Consider the following 21,521-nt stretch of genomic DNA (forward strand, 5'->3'; position numbering starts at 1 on the left):
GGCTGCGTAGCGGCACACACACACACACCCGCGCGGGCGCCTGCAACCACACACATACACACACACACGCATGCGCGCGCGCTCACACAGACACACGGGCGAGGACATCTCCAATCGTGGTTTGGGAAATTTTACATGGGAAACTTTTTTTTTTTTAAAGGGAACAGATCAGGATTAAGGGCGCGTGAGGGGTGAATACATTGTGCGTGCGTTTGTACCTCTGCGGGGACACTTTAATCGCGCGCGCGCTTGTACCGGACAGAGGAGTCAGTAAAAGATGTAGCCACCCGGTTCTCTGATCAGTAGCCGGGCATCCGACGAACGGATCAGATCCATGCAGGCGATTTAAGCAACTGACCGGCGTGCGCGCGCCCTCTCTTACCGAGCCCGCAGACGCGGTGGGGCACGCGGCCGCAGTGTCTGCCCGGCACTGTAATTACTGTAATTACTGTAATTTCGTGAATATATATTTTTAATTAAACATTTGTCTTTCTATATTTGCGCGCTTAAATGATGCGCGCGTGCGGTTGCGTGACGCGTTCTTCTGCTCGGCTCCGCGCGCGCGGCGGGACGTGTTGCTCGGCGGAGCTGCTTGGCTGAGATTTCTCGCCGCGTGGACTTTTTGCAGTCCACCTCGGCAGCGCGGCGGCTCGCAGGTACATCGCTCACTTCGCTGCGTTTACCCCCCCCACCCCCACCACCACCCTTTCCCTTTAGCGGTGTTTCAGTGTTTCTTCTTTCCCGGACCCGCGCGAGCTGACCGAATGAGGCCGACGCAGCGCGAGGACTGAAGGACTAAAAGTGCCATGCGGCTCCCGCGGCCAGCGCTCTAAACCCGCAGAACACGGACACAGCGCAGATATGGGTAGGTCCACTGACACTTCATCTGCTCACCTGTCCGGTTCAGTACCTAAACAGCAGCGCTGTGGTGTAGGGGCATGCTGTGTGATATATATACATAAACGTAAAAATGCAGCGCGTATGTTCTGTAGATTATTGTTAACTAAAATAAAAAGCTGTTTCCTTCCCCAGAATCTAAAATAACAAACCTATGCAACCAGTAGAGACGCTATAAAAATACAAACTTGGACTATGGTAATTTGTCATTGTTTTGTTATTGACATTACACCCTGTACACAGAAATACGGATTAAAAAAAAAGAAACACAATGACATCTTATCTTTCTGAGATCAACAGGTTTGCTAAAGGATGATGCCTGATGCTGTCCTGTTTTGATGGGACCCTGAGCCCTAAGCCCTGAGCCCCAACCCCCCCTTACATATTACATCCCATCTTCCCTATGACACCCCCCCCACCTTTCACCATCCGCTCATCTCTCTCACTCTTGCGTTTTAAAGAATTAGACATTCCCTGTTCCATCACTGCTCTGCTGATACTGTGCGTTCTGATACCGACCTGATCATTTTTGTATTTTTCTGTGTTTTAATCTAAGAGAAAACAAGTGCAGGAAAGCAAAACATTGTCTATGTGTGTGTGGGTTGGGGGGATTGTTGAGGGGGGGATGTACTCATGATTTACAGTTTGACAGAGTTTGCTCTGTGTAGCCATTTGTTTTCTTCAGAGTACCAGAGAGAGAGCGAGGCTGATAATATTCTCTGACCCATTTTCTATCAGACCAGCTGTCGTTGCCTTGTGTACGCATGGGCTAGTTTAAAGAGGCCGAGAAGATGCTCAGAGTCCCCATCTTCATCTTTGAAATCCCACTGACATTCAAGGGCTTATGAGTGCACAGATGGCTGTGCGGTCTCCCCATCAGCTACACAGATCCTATCACCAATCATAGTCCTCCAATACAGCTTTTTAAACAGAGGCAACCACACCAGTAAAAAACAAGGAGGAAAACTCATCCTCAGAAAACTTTCAGAATGCTTTCTTCTTACGTCATTTTTAGGTCAGTCCCTAATTTGCCCTTCAAGTAATATCTGTCTGTCTTTTAGTCTATGTGTACTTAATTAACTTCCTCCCCAGCTGGCACATGACCAACCTTAAACATTAAAATGTGATTTAAATAATGTTAGTTGCTTAGTTTTAATGTTGGTAAAAGTGTCGAAACAACATTTAATTAAATGGTTTGTTAAAAGGTTCTGAAAAAGTTCACAAAAGACTGAAAAATCAACATTATTTTTTATATATAATCGGTTATAATTTTATTAACTTTTTATTATATTTAGATCTTAAGATCTTAAGAAAATAGAAAACAACAACAAACCCAAAAATTTAATTTGTGAACAATCTTTGATTTGTCTTTCTAAAGCCCATTACAGCATGAATATTAAAATAGTTTTGACATCTTTAATTTTCAACTGGATTATAGGCAATAGAATGGTTATAGATAGATAAATAAATAAAGATAAAAACACCCTTGGAAAAAATATTTTTAAATGTTTGCAATATAGAATGAAAAAGGGAGGTACAGTGATGTTTACTCAAACTTTCCAGCACTCCATCCAGATGAAGCATTACACTCTGTAATAATTTTGCATACACATTTTTATACACATTCATATACAGTACAGTTCTCCCACTTAGAAATCATGGAGGGGTCTGAAATGTTTTATCTTAGGTGCATGTCCACTGTGAGAGACATAATCGAAAAAAAAAAACCTGGAACCCAGTGGCCCCAGTCATCTTCTCCTTAATACAGTGCAGTCGTCCTGTCCCATGTGCAGAAAAACACCCCAAAGCATGATGCTTCCCAGTAGGGATAGTGTTTTTGGGATGGTACTCATCCTTCTTCGTCCTCCAAACACGGCGAGTAGAATTAGGACCAAAAAGTTCTATTTTGGCCTCACCTGACCACAGAACCTTGCTGCCTCTGTAAAAAGGTAAATCTGGACTCATCAGACTATGAGCTTTTTATCTTGTTCCAGAGTCCAATCTTAATGCTTTCAAGCTAATTGAAGCTGTTTTTGCCAGTTAGCCTCACTGATAAGTGTTTTTATTTCTGAGGCTACACATCTATTGAGTTCCCTTTACATTGTGTGTGTGAAAATGCTCTTACTTTCACTATTAAACATATTCCTGAGTTCGTGCTTTGTTTTTCTACCGTTTGATTTCACTAAAGATTTAAGTGATCACTAATTACCATAATTTAAGATATTTTTTCCGACCACATTCCGACGTCTTCCTTCTCCTTAGATGTTTTCTCTGCATGATGTATGCCAATAATTAAATTATTCTGAAACAGATTAATTTATTTTCTATCACAGGATGTGTCTTTCCACATGGTTGTTTAATTAATGAGAAGCTACTCACTGCATCGGTTAGGTTTAAATAATTTGTTGCCAGCTGAGACATAATCACCCATGCAGTAATTATGCAATGTGAGGCTCTTACAGATTTGCTTACTAACATCCAGGTGGTGACCTTTGTCCTGGCCAAGCAGTTTATAACAATACAGTTAAACTATAGTGTATGTAAGTGCATAGTGTATGTGAGTGTGGTGTGTGGAATTACATGCCCAGGTGGGAAAAATCCTCCCCACCATCTATCACTCGCCTGTCCGAGTCCGGCTCAGAAGAGGACCTTTGGACAAATGACGTATTTCTTATTAAATGCCTAAGAGCTTTTCCATGTAATAGAGTGGACTGGGTGTCAAAAGAGATAACTGAAGCTAGAGACAGAAGCTGTGAGGGCTGGAGAGAGGGCCAGAAGCAGGAGCAGATCTGTTTCCCGAATTTGATTGGCTAAACTGGGAAAGGTGTGCTTGGGTATGGCCGTCTCTGTCTGGGGAAATTAGAATGTGGGTAATGGAAATATCATTAAGTGTGATGGCGTGTGGATTAAAAACTGCCACTGTGGAAGTCGTTTCTCTTTGAAGTGGTGCGTTTAAGATGCTGTTTTAAATGTGATGAGATGGTTTAATTGTTAGTCAGAAGATCTTTGTGTCAGACTAACACTGTAGTGTTGAAGATTATGCTGTTTCCTATTCTTCAAATTGAAACACAATACTATAATAATGGGATAACATATGCCAGAGTTATTTGCCATGCAGCTTTTCTTACAACTAATTTGTAATTATTTTTTGTTCTATACTTATATACTGTAGTCCTTACTTTTCTCTCCTTTCACACTGTCCTACAACCCCAAAATGTCTGGACAGTATGAAAAAAAAAAAAAACAGTATTTATTTTACATTTCCTGTGACTGTTCATTGCAGAGAGTATGAACTCAATATATTTCATGTTTTATCTGCTGAACTCCATTCCATTTGTTAAAATACATACATTCCTGCATTTCAGATCATCCAGATCACATACCGTAACTCTTGTTAGGCTGGAGGGGGAGGGGGAAGTGTTAGGGGTATGTGGCTGTTCAAACTAAAATTTTTCAGAAGCACACTCAAAACAGATTTATCTTAACTTCTATTACTTTTGTACTTGACTATTGTAAGTCGCTTTGGACAAAAGTGTCTGCCAAATGTAATGTAATGCAATGTAATGTAATGCTACAGATGGCAGAGGCTGCAGCATTTAGGTTGGAATGGAAAATAAAAATCCAATAAAAGCTAATTTCACCTTACAGAGGAATAAAAGAATGGACAATAACAATTCATTGCTTCACCACGGGCCCTCTTTCTGAAGACACACAATGTCATAAAGTTAACCAGTTACCCAGCAGCTAGGTTACTGGACCTTACTGCTCCACTGCTATAGCTATATTGGGTGCATAAAAGGTTATCCTAATGCCTAGGGGGATGAAGTTTACACTTAAAAAAAAGTGTAATTGGGCCTTAGTGCTGCCTAATTAAATTTCTGGCTTTCTTACTCTAGTATATTCTTCTGCAAATTTATAGAAGTACAGTGAGATCATTATGGCTGAAGCAGTGATTCAGCACAGCCTTGTATGTAGAGACTTTAAGGCAGTTATTTTAGAATGAATGGAATTCTTTACAGTTTAGTTTGCACTATTGAATGTTCAATTGAATATATTCCTATATAAATAACATTTATTAACAATTTCTATATTAGTAATTTGTTTTATTATGCAGCATTTGTACTTTGAAATAACAGCTTTAAAATGTATAAAATGTTTAAGTTGAGAGAGACTACATAAACGACTGTGTTTACATGAATTAATGCAGTATGAACTATATGAACGTGAGTTTTTTTCTCAGCAGTTTCAGAATTTACCAAAGCCTAGGCGTTTCCTTCTCGTCCCTCTATGTCTACAGGGTCCCTGGCGCGAGGCCGCTGGCTCGTGATCCCGTTGCTGGTGCAGGCCTGGCTCATCGCTTCCCCCAGTAGAGTCCGAGAGCGCCCGTGCCCTCGGAGCTGCCGCTGTGATGGCAAAATAGTCTACTGTGAGTCAAATGCCTTTCGCGACGTGCCAAAGAATGTGTCCATGGGATGCCAGGGCCTCTCTCTGCGCTACAACAGCTTGGCTAGCCTCAGGGGCGGTCAGTTTGCCAGCCTCAGTCAACTGGTGTGGCTGTACCTGGATCACAACTACATCAGTGTGGTGGACAGTCAAGCCTTTCAAGGTGTGCGCAGATTAAAGGAACTGATCCTCAGCTCAAACAAGATCACTCAGTTGGAAAACAGTACGTTTCACACCATTCCAAACCTCCGGAACTTGGACCTCTCGTACAATAAGCTGCAGCTGTTGCAGCCTAACCAGTTTCAAGGATTGCGAAAGTTACTAAGTCTTCACATGAGATCCAATTCCCTTAAGATTGTTCCGATGCGGGTGTTCCAGGATTGTCGAAATCTCGAATTTCTCGACCTGGGCTACAATCGACTGAGAAGCCTCACCCGCAATGCGTTTGCGGGACTTCTTAAGCTAACCGAGTTACATTTGGAGCACAACCAATTCTCCAAGATCAATTTATCTCATTTCCCTCGTCTGAACAACCTCCGAGCACTCTATTTGCAGTGGAACCGGATAAAGTCTGTATCACAGGGAATTACCTGGACCTGGACCTCTTTGCAAAAACTTGACCTCTCTGGAAATGACCTTCATGTGCTGGATGCCGTCATTTACCAGTGTCTCCCCAATTTGCAAACCCTTAACCTTGATTCCAATAAGCTTAGCAATGTGTCTCAAGAGACTGTGGCAGCCTGGATCTCATTAACTACCATCAGTCTAGCAGGAAATATTTGGGACTGCAGTCCCAGCCTCTGCCCTCTTGTTGCATGGTTAAGGAACTTCAAGGGGAACAAGGAGACGACCATGATCTGTGCTGGACCCAAGGAGGTTCAGGGGGAGAAAGTTATGGATGCTATGGACACGTCTGGCATCTGCAAAGCTACACCGACTCCGTATCTCCTGGTTTCTACTACTCTCATTTCCTCGTCGAAACCTGGGCGTGTGCCAGTGCCCACGATGTCCAGGATGGACAAGGAGAGTAGCCGTAACGTCCCTATTGTTCCCTCTCCGACTCTCGCTTCCCCGCATGTTCCCGAGCAGGACTATGAACATGTTTCCTTTCATAAGATCATAGCAGGCAGTGTGGCACTCTTCCTATCAGTGGCAATGATCCTGCTTGTGATTTATGTTTCCTGGAAGCGATACCCGAGTAGCATGAAGCAGCTACAGCAGCACTCCATGGTGAGAAAGCGCCGGAAAAAGGCGCGGGAGACAGAGCGAACCCTCAGCTCCCCACTGCAGGAGTATTATGTGGACTACAAACCCACAAACTCTGAGACCATGGATGTACTAGTCAATGGGACAGGACCCTGCACCTATACCATCTCCGGCTCCAGGGAATGTGAGGTATGATCCGTCGCCTCCTAAAATCCATTTCCACTGCGGGCTACAAGAGGTAAATGTCCTGTCAATGTGAGGAAAAAATGTGTTGTGTTCCCATTTCCCCACTAGCTGTATGTGTTTAAAGGCTAGGGAACATGTTGGTGTTGGGTCAGCGCATGGCAGCTGGAGTCAAAGGTTTTGGGTTATTTAGTTGTTTTATTTGTTTTCTCTGTTAACTTCAGGTGTTGTTACACTAAAGCATGCACCATGGCATATGTTGTTGAATCAAGCGCCAATACTAGGTTAGGGGTCTGGAACACAATTCAGGACACTGGCTAAAAAAATGGATGCAGTCCACTGAAATTGTTTTGCATTAATATCACCATACATTGGCTTGGTATAATTAGAATTGTTTATTTAAGACAGGCAAAGAGAGAGAGTGAAGGGACAGGCAAAAAATAACTAATAATTTTGCTGCAGTAAGATAAATGTTAAATTAAAAAATATTTATTTGGGTTGCTTAGGTTGCTTCTGTCCTCCTTGGATATGCTCAGAGTTCTCTGTAATCTGATATATTGTGGAATATCCTCCATCATACCCGTGCTGTCATGTTCATAGCTGTGCAGCAATGGTAAAAACTCTGGTTGTACTGAAATGTAAATATTTGGCTAAAATTTAACATGGTTTCCAACAAGTTTTCATTCATTAAATTTGCCACTTTTTTCACCACTTCATAAATAAAACAGCCTAAATGTATTTTTGTCTTGCTTTTCACAGAAAAAGCAGTTACAAAACTACAAATTAAAAAATCCTAGCAGAGAAGCCAAAGCTAAATACACATTTACACATTTCTAATCATGAATTTATTTTAGCTGTGCTATACTAATCATTCATTTATTTCAGCAGTGCTATTCTTATCATGAATTCATTTTGACTGTGCTCATTTTAAAGTGACAGTCTGCAAGTTTAGAGAATGTAAAGATTTCTCTGGTGTAAATGTGTAATTGCACAAAAAAAGTGGAAAAGCACTTTTAAAATGTGCACTGTTGTGCAGTATTATTTTAAAACAGACAAATCTAGTGATTTTAGCAAGAAATTTGAAATTTGTTGCATTCTCTTTTTTCACGCTAGCTCTCTTCTATCCTGGTTTTGTGTTTCTTTGGTGTAACAATGTGTAAATTAGCCTGTAAAACTGAGTCTGCTGTTCAGATATCTTCATGTTCGCAGTCGCTCTTGTATCAGTGACATTAGCAGTCTTCTGTTGCTCAGGTAAACAGCAAAAGCTGTAAACAGCATCCTGTTTTCAGACTGAATATATTTGGCTTTGCAGGAAAGGTCAAAAAAAAGCCACAATTATTAAAAAAACGTCCCTCAGAAACACTGCTGCTCTTAATTTAAAAGAAAAGCACACAATGAAATTGCCGATGCTAATGTTGCCTTTTATATACCAGAGGTTCATTAAGAACTGCTAAATCTTCTGTTGTATGTCTAATGTCACATTTTCACTTGATTAAAACACAAAGATCTAACCAGTACAGCCACTATTTCTTTTTTTAATTTCTGCCCTTAGCAAGACTAACAGCACTGTTGTTCCTCAAGCACAACATAATTGTGTTTCATAACTGCACAGAAGGCAAAAGCTTCCTTATCTGTGAACAGTGCGATACATGATATGATTGTGATGTTTCTGCACTTTTCTTACTCGAGAGTCTTGTGTTCTTACGCTCATTTAGAAACGCAGCACATACAGAGGTGTTTATGTGAAACGCAGATTTCTTCACTGCTGCCTGCACCATATTGTCTGTGATTTCTGTGTAGGTGTTTGAATGTCTTGGCCACTTTTATTCGTAGTTGCTATGATACGGAGGTCTTAGAAACCAGACCAGTGGAAGGCTGATAGTTTGTCTTGCCGTACAGACTGGAAATAATTTTTCACATGCAGCAAGCAGCCAGCATCACATAGAGAGCTTTTTTACACGTAGCATCAACACACACTTCTATTCTGGACAGTATCTGGATCTGCTTAGACTGGATTCTATCCCCAGTGTGAACACATGGTTTCAAAACAAGTTGTGAGGCTGTGTAAAGTTCACAACACCATCTACAAATATGATATTTTATCTACAAATAAGATACAGTCATATGAAAAAGTTTGAGCTCCCCTATTAATCCTTATCATTTTTAGTTCTAAATATTTGGGTGTTTGCAACAGCCATTCCAGTTTGATATATCTAATAACTGATGGACACAGTAATATTTCAGGATTGAAATGAGGTTTTTTGTACTAACAGAAAATGTGCAATATGCATTAAACCAAAATTTGACCGGTGCAAAAGTATGGGCACCCTTATCATTTTATTGATTTGAATACTCCTAACTACTTTTTACTGACTTACTGAAGCACAAAATTGGTTTGGTAACCTCATTAAGCTTTGAACCTCATAGCCAGGTGTATCCAATCATGAGAAAAGGTATTTAAGGTGGCCAATTGCAAGTTGTTCTCCTATTTGAATCTCCTCTGAAGAGTGGCATATATGTTTCTTAAATATGTATATATTTTTTTTAAACCTAGACGCTCTAAAACCCTCCCCCCCTCATTTGGCTTACGAATGTTACTGCTTCATTACTTCACATGGCGGCGCTATAATCAAATACACAGGGTAAACCTGCGGTGAAGAATATTGGTTGTTAAATTCTGAGAAACTGACACCCTTTACTTATTTAGCAGTATTTTATCCTCTTCAGTAATATTATTCAATATATTGTGTGGAGAGACACCCTGTGATTCTCACCCCTAACTATAAAAGGTAATTTAGTTGTATTTTTTGAAGCTAACTCTTGTCATGCTGTCATGCTTACAACTATCTAGTAACTGCAGATGAGTGAAACATGAGCCTATAGTTGCCAAAATGTCAGCCTTGTCCTTTAACTGTGTGGGTGCTCTGTTTTCCTCATCGACTGAGCAGACTCTGGCAACGTTTTGTTGACGAGGCAGGACCACAGGAGGCCTGGGCTGGAGGCCATTACAGAGCCCCCTTGATGTTGCGCACAGTCAGCCTGCCCGTATTTACAGCGAGAGGGACCTTGATTTTATCTCAGGAAATTGGAAGCGTCAAGGACAGGAAGATCTGAAGGCATAAAGGCGAAGCCTCAGAGTGTTTTTACCCCCTAATAGCAACCAATGAATATCTGTGACCATGTTAAGAGGTAATATGAGAATGGAAGAGATAAAGAAGTTAAAGAAGACAGTGAGTTATATCTGTTCCACACTACAAGAGATCTGGAAGAAAGTGACACTAGAATCGTACATTATTGTTTTTTTTTTTTTTACAGCTTAATAACCTTAGACTGTCACAATACATCGACATAAAGGATATATCATCAAGTATCACCATTTTTGTGGATTTTAGTTTACTACATAATTAAAGTCTCTCTCCTGTAAAGTTGCTGTTTTGGAGGTACTTGTTTTTAACTGGACAGGGACAATAGATATGTCCTACATTTTCTAAAAAACTGCAGCGCCATCACTCTCTGGTGAGAATTCTTTTACAGTAAGTTTCTGTGACTTATTTACTGTTTTATTTATCAGGTTTCAGTCAAAAATCTGCGTTCAAAAGTATAAACCAGTGTTTATCTCTGAGTTTCTCCACGGCTGTGGATACAGGATTGTGATATCAACGCATGGGATTGTAAACAAGGTGTTTAAAACATTGATTATTGATTTGTGAACAGATTTACCCAATGCCTCAACCTTACACACAAAATGTCTGAACACCACACAGATTTGGTTGCACTTGGATTTGGTTGCACCAATGTAAGCAAATCCAAAATAAAGGTACATCTAGTTTAAACCATTTCCTAGTCAAGATTTTTTTTAATGCTTTATCGCCCACCTCTAGTTTATAGGTATGTCTGTCCATGTGGTGGCAATTTTGCCATCACCCTTAGACCGTTATTTTTTATTATACTAAAGCATGTTTCTGTCAACTGAAACCTGTCAACACAGGATTTCTTTCACAATTTACTAATCTGGACAGATTACACACCATTAATTAAAACAGATTAGCGTCTGTGATTTGTAGGTGTCTCTCTGAGTAAATACTGTGTGTTAGTTTGGTGGTGACAATATATTACAGAAACATTTCAGAGAAGTATAACTGGAACATATAACTGAAGCCGTACAGAGATCTCCATAGAATATCAATCTGAGCAGGAATACGTGCTGTCACGTCTTTGCCCTGTTTCCTGTCTGTTCTCATGTCTCTGTGTGTGTACCCCAAGTGACCTGTGCTCCTCTGTGTTGTTCCCCTGTGATTTTCCACTTACCTGTGTTCATTTAGTCCCAGGTGTTTCCTGTTTCCCGTGTGTGTCCACCACTTTTTATAGTCCGTGTTCCCTTCTCATCAATCCTTGTACGTTTTTACGTCTGTTAGTGGTCCTTGTGTTTTCCGTTGCTCCTCAGTCCTGGTCTGTATTGTTAAGTCTATGTATACTTTGTATGAACGTGCCATTCAGTGTTATTGTGATTGATCTGTAATACTCATTTTTCATTTTTCACAGAAATATTTATTTTAATAACTAATAAGTTATAAATAAGTTATAAGTAAATAAATGAGTTATTATAAATAGAAAATAACACTTGAGATTTAGTCATAATTGGCAATTATGAGGTCGGGAACATCGGGAAAACTGTTTGTAAGATTGATAGAAAGACAAATCTACATGAATACAACATTTAAGTTCTCACAGTTAAGGCGCCACTGATTTACAGAATTGATTCAGATTCACAAAGTCCCAACTCAATTAGATTTCCATAGTGATTTGATTAAATTTATTTAGGAATATTTCCATAACATTTTGTTTTTGTTCTGACATGAAAGAGAAACTGCTGGTCTGTAGATGGATTTTGTGTATTTTATTTTTAAACTATTTGTACTCACATATACACGTATAACAGTCTATGGTACAGACCTGCTCCTGACACCAGCCTGAAACTAGACCTTAACTGGGTTGTAGTGCGGTTCATTCGGTTTACCGCGGGGTGAACTTGAACCGTTATGCATTTCTCTCATACCGCCACACCGCTAGAGGGCGCTGCGGAGCGTCATGCAGAACAGCACCATCAGAAAAAAGAGACAAACGCTGGTGTAGCTCCGTCCTCAGAGAAATCAGAACACCTGCTGCTGTTTCTACTGTATGAGTGTTTCCCCCAGTATAATAGAGCAGTAACTACAGCCCTTTAAATATGTTATTTTAGCTTGAAGGATGATTTAAATGTATTTGTTAACTGGAAAAAAGGGAATTGTGGCTGATTTAAATACTGTAATGCCTACACTGACTTCAGGAACAGCATATAGTAAATTGATATTAAACTTGTGTCTAACTTGTGCAATAGAATTTTTGAGAAATATCTCTTTGAATACTTGAACATTAAGTATTTTAGGTTTGTTTATAGTGTTAATGGAACTATTTACTAAAATATTTAATTTTGTAAAAGGAGCTGTATTAAATTTGTTAGCGTATCTATTTTGAAGGTCTATTGTTTACATTCTTCAGCTGTTTTTATGCTAATGCAGTCTGATTTCTTTATATATTGTTTAATTTTGTGGGACAAAGTAAACCCAATACTAATCAACACCTTAATTTAAAGCCTTAGTGTTTTATATTATATGTACTATTAACAGTACAGTAACTCATAAACCTATATAAAAGCCCAGTCATGCAAAAATAATAATAAAATAATGATAATAATATAAATACAGTGAAACCGTCAGAATCTTGAAAAATAGCAGGATATGCCTTTTTGGCCACACTGCCAAGCACTACTGGGTTAGGTTGAAATGAAGAGAGCAGGATGCTGGTTAGGATTAGGATTTGGATTGAATTAGAGCCAGGGTTAGGTTTTGGGTTTTGGGTAAGGAAATAGCTCATCAAGTCTATTTCATAAAAAAATCAGTAGTAGTTCTTAATTGTAGTAGTTTATGAACAGTTGCAGTTATGCTGTAAACATATATTTATGCTATGTTTGTCTATTCATGTTGATGTAGATTCTCTTTTGGTCAAACCATTAATATAAGCTCTCAGTATCACAGGTTCATGTCAGCAGAGGGTATTTGCTCTTCTGTTAGATGGAGGTGGAACTGGGCAGTAACCTACTGAATGTTGATGCCCCCAGCCATGAGAGCAGGTGCTTCAGTCTGCACGCCAAGTATGAAAACAACCTTCTATCCATTCCATTCGCCCAGGCCTGTGTTCTTTTGTGCATTTTCTTTTTTCACACTGAAAATGGTTGAGGGACACAAAGCAGGAGAAGATAAAAGAAGATAAAGTGTTTTCAGGTTGTCATTTCCTCAGTTTGTAATTAAGAAATTAAGAAATGTTATATAACAGGAATAACAGAGAAGTGTTTTTGGAGCCTACACCTAAAAATCACAGGCAAAATCTGCTTTGGTTTATTGCTTTGTAATTTCCATATCATTAAATCTGATATTTAAAAAGAATTCTATGTGCATGCCTGAAAGAGTTAAATAACCTTTTGAAGGATTTTTGTAGGCATTTTTTTTAAACGAGATACAAGCAAAATAAATAAGCTGAGAGTAACAGTTCTACATGAATTATTGGTGCTAAAATCATGTGCACAACTCAGGAGCCCTGTATTAACCTTTAAAACACAGGGTATAGTTTACTGCATGTCATTTTTACTACTTAGTTTTCTGCAGTGTCTGTATGGAGAAACTCTCAGCACTTTCCCGTGGTTTGTGGGTTATCTGTGGACTGTGCTAAATTTTGGAAACTGCTGTTTTTGTAGTTTTGTAGACAATTTGTGAATGAGGCTAAATAACCCTCCCTCTCCACCCTGCCTTCTATGCTCCACATACAATTGCTCCGCCTCTCTACACACATTTACAATCCACCCCTAAAATTATGCGTTTTTCAATTATACCAGACACTAGAGACCAGCAGAAAAAAGCTGGCTGTGCTTTTCAAAGGAAATGGAGTTTCAGTGTTTTTTTGTAATACTGCTGTTCACTAGGGGCATTTTCACAATTGTCCCAAATAATTGAGTCGCATCCAGGACTTATTCTGGGCTCGTCTGGGGGAGCAGCTCATTATCAGTGGTTTGTTTTCACACATACGATTTTTTTCTGAAATGTGGATCGATTGCGCAATTTCATGCATCATTCTTTCTACATGAAGTTTCCCTAAAGCTTTGTCCTTTTGCTGCTTTTTTATTATTTTTGCTTTATTTATTAGCTGCTGCTTTGGAGAAGAACCTGCACACTAAAATGCAGAGGCGTCCCAAAAGCATTAACTATTCCTCTCTGCTCGAGTGTTTATATTCAATAAAAAATAATCCAACACGTGGAAAAGTGACGCATGGAATTATGCAATCACTCCTTGTGAAAACAAACCAGTAATAATGAGCTCCTCCAGAAAACAGGACCAGGATCAGTCCAAACTTCTTGTTTAGGCAACAATGTTCTGTGTTCTGGTTCACTCCTAAAATCTCCCCACAGTCAGGGATACTTCATTAAGGCAGAGAGAGGCTTTGGCTCCATACTGTAAGCACTTTTTAAAGATCACAATTAATTCTTTTTCTAAAACTACAAATATCCTCTTTAGTGAGACAGTAGCCTCCCGCTGATCTTCTGTCAGTTTAGCTCCTTTTACTCCAAATGGAACAGGCTTTGCCCTTGAGCTCTGGACATTTTCCCGGTGTCTCTGGCCCAAACCACACATTGCCTCGCCCACCCCACGCAGCCACCCAGACCGGCCACACCTGACAGACCTCACACAAGCCCAGAGGAATGTGAAGCACAGATTTGGCTATATATCAGCAGCTCTGAAAGCCTTTGAAAGGTTAAATCTGAAAGTTTTAATCTAGGTTGATGTTTGTTACATTGAACACATTTAGATTACATTTAGTTTTGGTTTCACTGACTGGCTAACTTTAATTAAATAAAGATCATGTTAAAACTTTTTGCTTGTATTTTGCTATTATTTATTATAGAGAATGAGGTTCAGTCTGTAAACGAATTTACGGCAGCTGTAAACTCTGTGCCTTTAAATACATAAAAAAATAGTTTTTTAGATGTATTATGTAAATGTATTATATAATTACTAAATATGTGCAAAAAATGACATTTTGCCACTTTTTAATTAAATTATTGTTACATGTTAATTCATGTTTGCTCTGCACTGGGAGAAGAAGTGAAAAGAGAAGTAAAGTGCAGTAATTCTCTAACCGCTCTCCTGTCTGCGTGAATAAAAGTAAGAGCCGAATGGATGAGTATTACAGTTCAGAGCTTCAGCTGTTGCTCTATGGCTGAATTCAGTGTTTGAGCAGATTAATGAATTGATAATGAAATTCAATTATAAAGTTCCATTTAAACAGACATTTGGAACTGAAGGTGCAGTGTGGAGTGTCATTGTAATTTTCGACCTTCAGCTACTCCAGCACTATTGATGTCAGCGGCAGACCTGAAACAAGATAAACCATATTCATTTCAGGAGACTCAATAAACGATACAGTAATCACCCAGCGTCTCAGAAAAGAGGATTGCTTTTCCCTTTAAGTGTTCAGGTCTTTTAAAATGAATATCTTCTTTTTAAAATTAGTAATATTGTTTGTATTTACTAATGCATACGTTACTTTTGAGCCAAATGGTAATTGAGTATAATGGCACTTGTACTCGTCTGTTTAATGAATAAAAAGTGGTATATTGTGGTGATATATTATCGATTCATGGCGTTAATATTTGTATTGAAACGTAGACGCTCTAAACTCCCTAAGACTCACCCCCCAGTTTGACTTACTAAAGTTACTGCTTTATTAATGCACATGGTGGCGCTATAATCAAATGAATTAGATAAACCTGCAGTTAAGAATATTGTTTATTAAATTCTGTTAATCAGACACCAACAAATCCATAATTGCTGGTATTTACTTATTTAGGAGTATTTTATCCTCTTCAGTAACACAGATGCTGTGAAGTATCGTTGAGAATGGTCTTATATCGTGATATATCGTGTATCACAGGATCACAGTATTGTGATATCAGAGTTATTGTGAGGTGCTATGGGATTTATACCTCTTATACTCATATTCAGTCAAACAACACAAAACTGATTTTTAGTACAAATGAATAATAACACAAAATATACTTCAAAATGAACCCAAGAACATTGCCAGGCACACAAACAAGCATCCAAACTCAAACAAATATATTAATTTCATCCTGTGGAGCTAAACGCAATGTTTGTGGTGGGCCAGAACCAAAATGTGCAAATAACTATATTTTGTTGCTAAAGTACATGAAAAGAAATTCTGTCCAAAATCATTTCTTTGACCGGCTAAGAAGGGGAGGTTAGAGTTACAAACCTACAGGCCAGATCAGCACTTCCAGATATGTATATATATGAGATTGTCATATAGGAAGTAGGGGTGTCACGATTTCGATATTTCATCGAAATCGATCGAAATTATGTCATGGTCTCGAGCATCGAAGTCAAAAAGTGGATTGACGATCCCTCCCGCAAATGGCACAGCGCACTATGCAAATGGCGCCCTTTCTTGAAAATAGAACAATAACAGTTGTTTTGTCTAGCCTCAAATATGTTAATAGTTTTGGTACCTTAAGGAGCATCTTTCTCTCAGATAAAGTTAATAATATATCTTTGTTAAAGAAAGATATATTATGGTCAGGGACCAAAAAAGTCTTAAAGTCTTATTTTTCATGTTTAACTGTTATAGTGGGATAGAGTTCAGTTTGTTAAGGCTCTAATTGTTCTATTATTTTGTACATGACTGTTCCTGATTTTTTTTATTATTTATTTTGTTGTGTGCACACTGCTGCTACCAAAAAAGGCATTACAAATATATCTTAATTAAATTATTTAAATTTGACCATTAGTGCCTAATTTCGTCTATTACAGATCACTTGTATCACTTTGCATCACTTATATCAAGCCCACCTTTTGAAATAGGTTATTGTAAATTTGATGAATCAAACCAATGACTGACCATAGACTAATCTAAAACTGGCATAGGCCTCTCTGCTGTAAAAATAAGAAAATCAAGAATTGAATCAAATAATGACCCTAAAATAAAATCGGAAATCAAATCGAATTGAGGATTTCGAGAATTGTGACACCACTAATAGGTAGTATATCACTGTATAAGATTCTCTGCAACGTCACAATATTTATTTTAATCCAGTGTTGCATTCATTTTTCGCCAAGATCCTGCAGCAGCATTGATGATGGTAGAGTCTGACCACTGTACAAAGCTTCTCCTTCTCCAGCACATCCAAAGATTCTCAATGAGGTTAAGGTCTGGACTCTGTGGTGAACTCTCTCAATCAATGTGTGAAAATGATGATTTCATGCTCCCTGAATCACTCTATTACAATTCCTGCCCCATGAATCCTGATATTGTCATCTTGGAATATTCCCGTGTCATCAGGGAAGAAAAAATCCATTGATGGAATAACCTGGTCTATATTCAGTATACTCAGGTAGTCAGCTGACCTCATTCCTTTAGCACAAACTGTTGCTGAACCTAGACCTGCAGACCAACTGCAGCTTCAACCGCACATAATCTGCTTAGTTAAGTTTTTGGCCTGGAAATAAAAGCTCAAATGTTGATATTTTGTTTCTTATTCATATTTTCTTGTCAAATCCAAATGTTTTAAATCTACAAAAGAAATTAGGATCAGTCTCACTGTTCCAATACTTTTGGAGAGGACTGTGTGAATTCAACATTTAGTACCATATGGAAATAAATCTAAATTAATAAATTAATTCTATGTACATATACACATTTTCCTGGTGTCTACATATATCCAGAGGATGCATATATGAGATACTATTATGTAACCTTATAGGCATATAAGTTTACATAATGGAATGGAACACGACTTTTGATATAGGGACACATATGTCATATATTGGGAGTGGGAAGTGCTCTTATAGGCCAGACTACACCTATGAAGCACTGATTGTGTTTGTGCTTGGGCCGCTCTGTATCTTTGTGAGGATAAAGGCTGTGTGAATGTGGTTTAATCTGGGCTGGATTTGCAGCTGTGTTGGATGTATCTCTCTTTAGGATCATTAAAAAGAAATCAGATGATCTGTTTCATTTTGAATGTCAGTTTATGGAGATGCTTCTTCTTTATCACTGAGGCTGCTTTTGTTCTCTGTCTAAGACCAGGGGCTAGATTAACAGCGGGGGTCTGCCAGGCTAATTTAAGATCTGAACTCTTCATTGAGTCCCAAGATGATGTGAGTAACTCAACTGTAAGTGGTCGTAACTCTGCTCGCTCTGGGCAACATCCCTAATTTTGTCCAGCATGCTGTCCCATTTCCATTTAGCTCATGCAATCTTTATTAGGCTTTGTAGAACATATAAATTACTTATTCGGCCTTATTCAGATAATAAAACGTCATTATTACTTTGCACTGATGTCATACTCACATGTTTTAGGTAATCAAACAAAGATATCACACAAATATAACATGAGTTAACATGAAAAGCAATTTTTAAACAACTATTTTATTTATTAAGGTAAAATAAAATAACCAAACCAATCTAGCTGAGTTCAATTTCACTACTAACCACAACCAGGCCTGATTACCGCCAGACCTGTAGAATCAAGAAATCACTTAAATAGAACCTGATCCCAAAAAGCAGCACATTAGAAAGAAATTCAAAAACAGATGAGACATTAAGCTATTGATCATCTATCCGACCAAAGTGAAAGCTATTATCCACAAATGGAAAAACTACGAAACGCTGGTAACCCTTCCCAGGAGTGACTGGTTGACCAAAATTACTGCAAAAGGGCATGGACAACTCATCCAGGAGGTCACAAAATAACCCAGAACAACAATTAATGAACTGCAGGTCTCACTCACCTGAGTTAAGGTCAGTGTTAATGATTTAATAATAAGAAAAAAACTGTTCAAAAATGGTCTCCATAGGAGAATTCCAATACAGAAACACTGCTGAACAAAAAGAACACAATGGCCCATATCACATTTACCAACAAACATCTTGATTTGGACTGACGTGACAAAAGTGGAGCTTTTTGGAAGGTGTGTATCCTGTTACATTTCTTGTAAAATTAACACAAATTTCAGAAAGACAACATCATACTGAAAGGAAAACATGGTCGTGGCAGTGCGATTGTCTGGACCTACTTTGTCACTTCAGGGCCTGGACAACTTGCTGTAATAGTGTCAAACAGAAAACAGGAGAGAATGGATGTAAATGCAAGCAAGCACATAACACAAGAAAACACAAAACAAGAAAACAAAACTGAGATAACTAAATAACAAATTAAGAAAACAAAACTGAGATAACTAAATAACAAATGAAGAAAACAAAACTGAGATAACTAAATAACAAAACAAGAAAACAAAACTGAGATAACTAAATAACAAAACAAGAAAACAAAACTGAGATAACTAAATAACAAATGAAGAAAACAAAACTGAGATAACTAAATAACAAATGAAGAAAACAAAACTGAGATAACAAAAAAATATTAGCTGGGACCAGAAATAAACCTGACACACATACACAGCATAGTAGAACACACTGGCTGGGGCGGGGCTAGAGCGGAGACAAATAACAAAACAAGGCCATGTGCTAAAAAAAAAGTACGTAACTGGAAACACAAGACAGGAAAACAGAGGGCAGAAGCACATATAACCAAAAGAGGAAAAAACACAAAACAAAACAGACTAAGATGTGACAAATAGATGGAACCGGGAATTCTGCAGTTTGTTAGTTCAAGCTTAGATGTACTTGGGTTCTGCAGCAGGACAATGATCCAAAGCACACAAACAAAAACAAGTCCAGCTCTGAATGACTTAAAGAAACAAAAAAAAAAATAAAGGTTTAGAGTGACCTAGTCAAAGTCTGATTAAGATGCTGTGGCATGAATTTAAACAGGCGCTTCATGCTAGAAAATCCTACGATGTGCTTGAATTAAAACAATTCTGTAAAGAAAAGTGAATCAAAATTCCTCCACAGAGATGTGAAAGACTCGCTGCCAGTTATCGGTGAAGCTTGATTGCAGTTGTTGCCGCCAAAGGGTGCCACAATAAAGTTATCAGGTTTAGGGGAAAACACTTTTTACACAGGGCCATATTTTGGTTTGGATAGTTTTTATTTCTTTAATAAACAAAATTATAAAGTTATTTTTGTCTGCTATTAAAGTTGGTTTAGTAATCAGAAAAATATCAGTATGACAAAAAAAAAACTAAAGAAATCTGGAGGGGGCAAATACTTTTTCACACCACTGTATATGATTAGACAATAATTAACAATACCATTTAATTGTATCGGTTTAACGTTAAACGCAGATTTTTTGTTCTATGTCAAATATGTTCAGCCTTAATAGAGGAAATGAACTACAGATCTCACAGTGCGGCTCTCAGACAAACCACTATTACAGTTAATCACGACTTTAACAGATAAACAAGGGATTAAGGCAATTAGGAGCGTGCAAACTTTACAGAGAAAAGTGGAGCATGTGTGTTTGTGTGTGTGTAAGAGAAAGAGAGAGAGGATCAGATCAAAGCAAAATAAACCATAATCTTACACCACAAAAAAAAAAAAAAAACGTTGATATGCCACCAGGATCAGTGAATTAGTGCAGTGCATTAAAAAAATGAACACATTAAAGTTTCCAGTGGAACCGTTTACATTAAGTGTTCCATTAGTTGTTAGCACCATGAATAAGAAATGAGGTAATACATTAACAAAGCTTAGATAATGTTAATAAACATGGAACTACTGCATTAATTAATGCTATTTTCACATTAACTAACGTTAGAAGTAAAGCATTTGTTAAGATAAACAATAAATCATACAATTTATTAATAATGTTAACTCATTTTAGTTAAACAAGTAACAGCTGCTCTTCTTGTCATTTGTTTATATGCAGCTATGCACACAGTCATTGGTAAATATTTATTTCTTACATATTAATTATAAATATATTTGGCTGTGATAACACTTATGCAGTGGTAGCCAGTAACTTGTTTTATTAACTGATGTCAGTTAACTAATATAATATTATATATTTTACATTTTTACACTTCTATTGGAAATACATCTCTACACGGATTAGAATTATTTTAATTTCACTTTATATCAGGTAATTATATTTATTTTACTGAACAGAGCTGTATAGGTGCTCAGTAATGTTTAACAGATGTTAATAATTGATTAATAAAGGCATTATTGGTTAATCATGGTTTATATTTGCGATTTCTACATGTAAGTTGAATTCCAACAAACACATATATATGATAAAGTGAAGCATAAGCACCATTTCAAAATGTATTCAATATTACCACTGATATTATTTCAGCCTGCAATGTACTGTACTGTTCTTTACTGTACCCTGACCAAAAAAACGGCTTCCTATGTGAAAGCTATAGTGAGTAGATTTTGCTTATTTCTGCATAGGTAGCACTGAAGATCCCTGAGCAGGATTTATACGGCTCATTGTGATGCTACAGTCATTCGAAGAAGTAGGGGACTGAGGGTTCACTCGGAGAGAGAGAGAGAGAGAGAGAGAGAGAGAGACAGAGTGTCTATCACTTTAGTCTTTAATGCAGGGATGCAGCACGGGAGCACTAATCGCCAGAGCCTAATCACGTTTCCTCTGGCTAGAATAACTAATAGCCATCCTTCACCTCCCCCCCCCCCCCCCCCTCACTGTCTGTGATCCAGTGTTCTGGTGCCTTCTCCAAGGGCTGTTCAAATCTAATAGGATTTCTGTTTCATTCTGTGT

At 38.2% G+C, this 21,521-nt stretch overlaps 1 protein-coding gene across 2 annotated transcripts in view; it reads left to right on the forward strand.

Annotated features, from left to right (window-relative positions):
* Positions 1-460: 460 nt before the first annotated feature.
* LOC103022409 (leucine-rich repeat transmembrane neuronal protein 4) overlaps positions 461-21,521 on the forward strand; it is a 168,642-nt gene continuing 147,581 nt past the window's right edge. The window contains exons 1-2 of one of the 2 annotated variants that reach the window (XM_007237211.4): positions 461-865; positions 5,195-6,735. In XM_007237211.4, the coding sequence (XP_007237273.3) occupies positions 862-865; positions 5,195-6,735 (1,545 nt within the window). In that variant the 5' untranslated portion in view covers positions 461-861. Of the gene's footprint in view, positions 866-5,194; positions 6,785-21,521 lie in introns of both variants that reach the window. The other variant, XM_022670746.2, reaches the window with a different exon arrangement.

The sequence above is a fragment of the Astyanax mexicanus genome, chromosome 12 (assembly GCF_023375975.1).
Source record: "Astyanax mexicanus isolate ESR-SI-001 chromosome 12, AstMex3_surface, whole genome shotgun sequence".
NCBI lineage: Eukaryota > Metazoa > Chordata > Actinopteri > Characiformes > Acestrorhamphidae > Astyanax > Astyanax mexicanus.